The 7,093-nt window shown below is 36.6% G+C and overlaps 1 protein-coding gene across 1 annotated transcript; it reads right to left on the minus strand.

The window, feature by feature from the left end:
- Positions 1–829: 829 nt before the first annotated feature.
- Positions 830–6,043, minus strand: rab8a (RAB8A, member RAS oncogene family). The gene is made up of 8 exons (XM_079876873.1): positions 5,824–6,043; positions 3,811–3,871; positions 3,374–3,434; positions 3,146–3,223; positions 2,540–2,629; positions 2,291–2,356; positions 2,134–2,184; positions 830–960 (listed from the first exon to the last, which is right to left on the minus strand). Exons 1-8 carry the CDS (start codon positions 5,945–5,947, stop codon positions 868–870), a joined length of 624 nt encoding a protein of 207 aa, XP_079732999.1. The 5' UTR covers positions 5,948–6,043; the 3' UTR covers positions 830–867.
- Between the last annotated feature and the right edge of the window lie 1,050 nt (positions 6,044–7,093).

The following is a 7,093-nucleotide window of genomic DNA, read 5'->3' on the forward strand; positions in this document are numbered from 1 at the left end:
GCTTTCACGATGGGACGTTTTCAGGTCGTAATAAAGCGAGACCTGAGGTTTTGGATTTATGCAAAGGAATATTAAAAAGAAAGCTAGCGCGCTACTGCATAAAAGGCTGAACTATTTGGAAATAGCTTCATGTGCATGTTAAAAAAAAGGGAGGTTGGATTTAACGAGGCAGTAAACACGTCTTGATGAATAAAAAGCAGAGGATCTTCATTTGTTTAATATGAAAATATCATTAGCCATGTCTGTGAAACCTTGACTGCACCAGTTGTGTGAACGCATGTGTTTTGCGTAACAGGTCAGAGGTTAGTTATCGGCATGAATAATAAAAATTGGGTCAAGAAAAAAAAAATGAAACAGGAAAAAAAAAAAATCTAGGCAGGTTATAATTTTTCTCTACTATCAATAAGGTCATGTGATTGTCGAAGAATGCGCCGAAAATAAAATGGAATGATTAAGATCGCCCCACGAAACTCTCAAATTGGCTCAATGTTAGATCACGCTCTACGGCCAGACCCAGAACCACAACTACTTCCAGGTCGCCATGAAGGAATGGATCGATTTTGGCAGTTGTGCGCTCAAAACGAGCGATTGAAACAAAGATGGTGATGCGGGATCTTCTTTAGGCGAAGCTCTTCACCTTGACTTGTAGAAACCAATGCTTTCCAGCCAGGGTTTCGCCAGGGAAGGGTCATAAGCGGCATCGCTAATCTGTCAATGGAAGAAGATAAGAGGAGCCAGGAACTCAACTGGAAGAAGAGCGTGACAGAGAATGAGAGATGGGATAAAGAGGAAGGAGGAGGAGTGCTAAGAGGGAGAATAGTCCAGTCATGTCCAGCCCAATGGTGGCGGACAGTAAGGCCTTGGTCTTCACAGTAGCACACAGCGAAAGAAGCTGCTCTTTTTCTGCTGTTCAGGGGTGATTTTCACACCATGGTTGCTGCCCTGAGGATTGTTACCCTCCTGTGTGAACAAAGAACAAACAAACAAACCTTTAGACTCAAGATTCTTACTTTATTACTACAGCTCAAGCTAGCCAGAGATACTGAAGGATTTTATTCATCCAAAAAGGAAAATCGTCATTATTTAGTCTTTATTATGTACCTATTATTTACCAATTATTATGTACTTAGACTGGTGGTCAAAAGTTCAGAATAATTAAAGGGGTGGTATGATGACCTTTTCACAAGATGTAAAATAAGTCTCTGATGTCCCCAGAGTGTGTGTGTGTGTGTGAAGTTTTAGCTCAAAATACCCCACAGATATTTTTATATAGCATGTTAAAGTTTCTGTTCCTGTGAGGAAATGAACTGATGCTCTCGGCACAGGGGGCGGAGCTTCAAGAGCTCGTGTCCTTATACCTCACACAGACATGCACTGAACATTTCAAAACCTTTTATGTTCAAAACGGAGTCAATGATGGAGAGACTCAAGAAGAAGTGACAACATGTAGAAGCAACAGGACGTTTCTGAATGGTTAGTTGGTGAATTTATGTAGCTTATGTGTAGTTATCTTCTAATCATTGATTAGCATATTCTGTCTTGATAATCTATAAATCGTGTTCAGGGGGCGGGGTTTATGTAAATTCTAGGGTTGGTGATGTCACTAACCCGGGAGGAATGTGGTGTAGTCTCTACCAGCCGTTTGTTGTAGTCCTTAAAAAGCGATTTCTGTAAAAGCAAATATCTCCCTTTGCTTTGAACTTTGAGCGTTGTAACTTTGCAGATGTTGTTTATGCTCAAACAGCAACATTACACACTAACTAAAGTTAGAAAAGTCAAATCATAATTAACCACCCCTTTAAGACTTTTTGATAAGTTTTGGCATCAAGTTCTTTCAAACAAATTTTTTTATTTTTTTTATTCCAAACTTTTGACCGCCAGCTTTCCTTCAGCTATGATAAAGAGACATCCACTCTAGCATTTTGTGGGCGGAGCTATGAAGGGAGGGTGTGTTTGCTTGGGTTGATTTCAAATATCAAGCAGTGTTTCTCAGAAATCACTCACTGCACCTTTAATAAATGCTGTAGAACAAATGTTCATGTTAACTAATGAAACCTTGTAAACTGTAACCCAATTATAAATCTAAATTCATTTTTACACATAAACCTAAAGCACAGAAAGGGAAAATCTTACCAATTTCGTGTCCATCTTTGATTTTATGTCTCTGGCGAGCGTTAAGAATGCCTGTGAGTAGAGCAGGAAACATCATTAGACCTTTAAACGCTCAGATATGATCAGATATGATAAGGAAATGAAATGAGGATTCATCATAAAAGCCATTTACACTTACGTTCTCAACGTTGATATTAGCCTTTGCACTCGTCTCCATGAACTTGATGCCATACTCTAACGCCAGCTAAACGGGTACAGGCAGATTTGATTCAAAATACAAGTATGATTTATCTGGATGATGCAAGAGGATTATTAACTAAATGATTGTGGAAGGTGCTTCCATCATTGCTGTAGCATCTTATACAATTAAATTAAATAATATAAGCACATTTTTAATGGCATAAGAGAACAAGAAAGGTCTGCTCACCTTCTCGCCTCTGTCTTTGGACACCTGCCTCTTCTCATTAATGTCACATTTGTTCCCCAAAATCATTTTTTCTACATCTGCTGATGCATGCTGGGTTGAACACATACAAGAACATGCACTGTAATCATTTGCTGTTAAATATTCAAACGGTACTTTTATGGATGTGTGCAATGCTACATATTTTCAAAACTGAATGACTAGTAATTAGGCATCAGGTCATTTAGGGTAATGTCCACCAGACAAAAACACATGCTTTTGTTTTCAAAAACTGTCATATTAATAAACCACAATGCTCATGGCGCAAGATGCTAGAGAGCAAAAAAAAACCCCAGTGTGGTGCAATGACTAAAGTCGCCCACTTCTATATTAACAAATCAATCGATTAAATATTTACATTTTCATTCATGCAACTGGCAGACATTTTGAATCCAAAGCAAATCGCAATGCATTTAAACTATGCATTTTATCAGTTCATGCATTCTCATGGGAACTGAACCCTTGGCTTTACTGTTTGAGCTATTTATGCTAATGCAGATTATGCATACTATGGAAACATTGCACACAATCTGAAGTATATTATTGAAGGCAGATAAAGCAAGCACTCACCTCCTCTATGTTTCGGATCCAGTTTTTGATGTTGTCAAATGATTTCTCATTGGTTATATCATAAACCAGCATGATACCCTGAGATCAGAGCACAAGACAAATTACAACTGTGCAAAACACTGCAATTATAAAGATGCCAGCAAATGAGCATTAGTATTATTATAGCATTAACAGGCAAGACCGACAGCTGAAATTACTGAAGCTCATCATACATAAGAATCATCTTACCATTGCTCCTCTGTAATATGCCGTTGTGATCGTTCGGAATCGTTCCTGTCCTGCCGTGTCCCTGTAAATATCAAACAATATTAGTGTTGTAACTGTGGCCCTGCAGAAATGTGGTTTGCCGGTCCGGTAAAGTGGAAGATGACATCTTCCTTACCAGGGAAATGAAAAAAGACAACCACTAACATGTGCCTCAATGTAAAGGAGAAATGAATCATGGTTTCACAAGTCAAACAACAGCTCCTTCATAAAACTCTACGAAGACACTCATGACTCATGTTCAAACTGCAGTAATCAACATCTGAAGTGTATCAAAACCTTTCATCAAAGTTATACATGAATTTTGAACAATACCCCCGTTCTTGTCTTAGGACAACTTTGATCAACTTTTTTGATCCATTTCAAATGTTGACTAGGAGGAAAGAGGACTAGAAACTCACCATATCTGTAACTTTATCTTCTTGCCATCTAGTTCTATTGTCCTGATCTTGAAATCGATACCTGGAAGAGAAAATACACAGCACAACTGTCATCATAGGCTGAAAAACAAACCCAATACAGCGTCTCTTTCAAAAATGTCCAACAACAGACTATTGTTAGGTGTTAAAAGCAATGCACATAGAACATATGATGAACATATGACAAAGTCAAGCATCAAACCAGCTAGACACTTCATATCACCAGTTCATACTGCAAAGTACTAAAAACGTAAGTATGACTGTTAAACATCTATCAGAACTGTACTAAAAATCAAATAATATAACGTAATAGGAAGGAACTGAATATTTAGCATATAGCTAATATTTTTATAGTATAAATTGGGTCTTTTAAGTTTTGGGATTGGTGTCCCTTGCATGAGGATAATCATATTTGTGGGTCTGTGGAATCTAAAAGATTGAAACGCCTTGATCTGGACCATTGTAAAGTTGATTTAAAGGGTTAGTTCGAGCTAAAATGAAAATTCTTTCATCATTTACTGATGTCGTTCCAAACCCGTAAGACTTTCGTTCATCTTCAGAACACAAATGAAGATATTTTTGATGAAATCTGAGAGCTTTCTGTTCCTCCATTGACAGCTACGCAACTACCACTTATAAAGAAGAGATTGCAAAACTAATCCATATGAATTGAGTGGTTTAGTCCAAATTTTCTTTAGAGACGATCGCTTTATATGATGAACAGATTGAATTTAGGCTGTTATTCACATATAAACATTTATCAGATCAAACATCAGTTGTGGTAAACGGAAGCTCAAGCATGTTCGCTTGACGTGTGAGAACCAATGAGGTTCATTCTCGTGTTACGCGTCACGTTTGAGCTTCAGCAAGAACCAATGAGGTTTGTTCACATGCGTCAAGCAGGTTTGTTCACATGCGTCAAGGTTGAGCTTCTGTATAGGTTCGCTGATAAAAGCTTAAATTAAATCAGTTCATCATATACAGCAATTGTGTCTCTTCAGATAATTTAGACTAAACCGCTCCATTCATGATTAGTTTTACAATCTCTTTACGAAGCATCAAAGTGGTAGTTGAGTAGCTGTCAATGGAGCGACAGAACCGGCTCAGATTTTATTAAAAATATCTTCATTTGTGTTCCAAAGATGAATGAAAGTCTTGCAGGTTTGGAAGGACATATAAGTAATTAGTAATTAATAACAGAATTTTTGGGTACACCATCCCTTTTTCTTAAGACACCAAAAAACAAACAAAAAAAGGGTCCCATTTATCTTTACACTCAAACAATCATGATAATAGAAGCCTTGTTTTTTCTCACATATTACAAATTACAACAAGTAGATGTCAATACCACTGTTTTGGTAATATCATTCTATAAAGTAACTTGCATTACCTTGGTAAAAGTAATCATTGAGCATCATGTATCTATATATCAAAGTAGCATCACAGTCCGATATTAGCATAATTGTACCATGGTACTACCACGGTAACAGTAACATTTTCTGAAACACTATTTAACTGAAAGTAGACAAGAATATTATATTATTACATAAATAGAAAATTGAGTCTTATAGTGTGTGTGAAACAGGTGACAATTGGCTCACGGGTTTCTAACAACATATATATATATTTTAAATATTTAATTGGGTATTCAACAGTTTATATAATGCTTCTATCCAGTTGATATTACAAAGTTTACAAAATATGAATTTAAACAAAAACAAACCTTTCATTTAATGCCCGAGTCATTCTGTCAAAGCAGCTAACTTAACTTACATGCTAAGTTAACCAACAAACCAGCAGAAAGGTTCATTAAACACACACTATATCACCACACAAAAATAATTAATTACAAAACACCAGCGAACCTGTCAAAGTTTAGAAACAAAACAAAACAAAACTCAGGAAGAGCTAACACAGTTCCTAGTCTATTAGCTTAGCCGCTAGCACAGCCTGACGTTTCATTAACAATCCGATATAAATATAAGATATAAATACCTATTGTCGAAATAAACGTCGAGTTAAAGGCATCCTCCGAGAATCTGAACAGCACACAGGTCTTCCCGACACCGGAATCCCCGATTAACAGCAGTTTAAACAAATAATCGTAAGTCTTCGCCATACTGAATGTATTGCGGAAATCCCGCCCGGTACTTTAGCAGACAGCGCAGAATCCGCACAGCGTCGAGGAACTGGCCAATCATACTACGGCGAAGGCTTCGAATTTAAATATTCATGAGGTCACACTGACGTACTTCAAAGCCTCCCTTGAGCGTGCGGGCACGTATCCTCATTAATATTCATAAGATATGCCTTCGTCATAGTAGTATTCGTTCATTCGCCCTGTCCTAGCGGCCACGTCAAACGCCAAAGTGCACAGTTAAAGGGTTAGTTCACCCAAAAATTTAAATTATCCCATATTTTACTCACCCTCAAGCCATCCTAGATGTATATTACTTTCTTCTTTCAGCCAAACACAATCAGAGATAGCCTATATTAAAGAATATCCTGGCTCCTTAAAGCTTTATAAAAAGCATATCCATCCATTATAAAAGTAATCCATTGGGGTTAATAAAGGCCTTCTGATAGTTTATAAAGTTATAAATATGGATAATTTTCGTACAATTTATGCATGGCTTTGCTTCAGACGGCCTTTATTAACCCCACTGGAGCCGTATGGTATGGATTACTTTCATGATGGATGGATGCGCTTTTTTGGGCCATTCACTCCCATTATAAAGCTTGGAAGAGCCAGGATATTCTTTAATATAACTCTGATTGTGTTTGGCTGAAAGTCATATACACCTAGGATTGCTTGAGGGTGAGTAAATTTTGGTATAATTTTCTTTTTTGGGTGTACTATCCCTTTAATATTAAGTCTTTGCCATAGTATGATTAATAAAATGTGCTTCCTGAACTAATACAAGACCTCATACCTTCACAGCAATTACTTACGTAAGTCTGTGCCTCAATGTCATTAGTGTGTGTGTGGCCGGTCAAATTCCTTTATAAGAATTGGCTTCAGGCCCGGGATTCATTTTCCTTTCAATTTCCCCCCATTATATTTAAATATATATATAATGTGCATGATGAAATAATCAGAAAATTACAAATATATATATATATATATATATATATTTGTAATTTTCTGATTATTTCATATATATATATATATATATATATATATATATATATATAATACATTTTGCACTGCAATAAAGAGAATTTAAGGGTAAATGTCATGGAAATAATGTAAAAAAGCAAAAAA

This window comes from Squalius cephalus, assembly GCF_949319135.1.
Source record: "Squalius cephalus genome assembly, chromosome: 7".
Lineage (NCBI taxonomy): Eukaryota > Metazoa > Chordata > Actinopteri > Cypriniformes > Leuciscidae > Squalius > Squalius cephalus.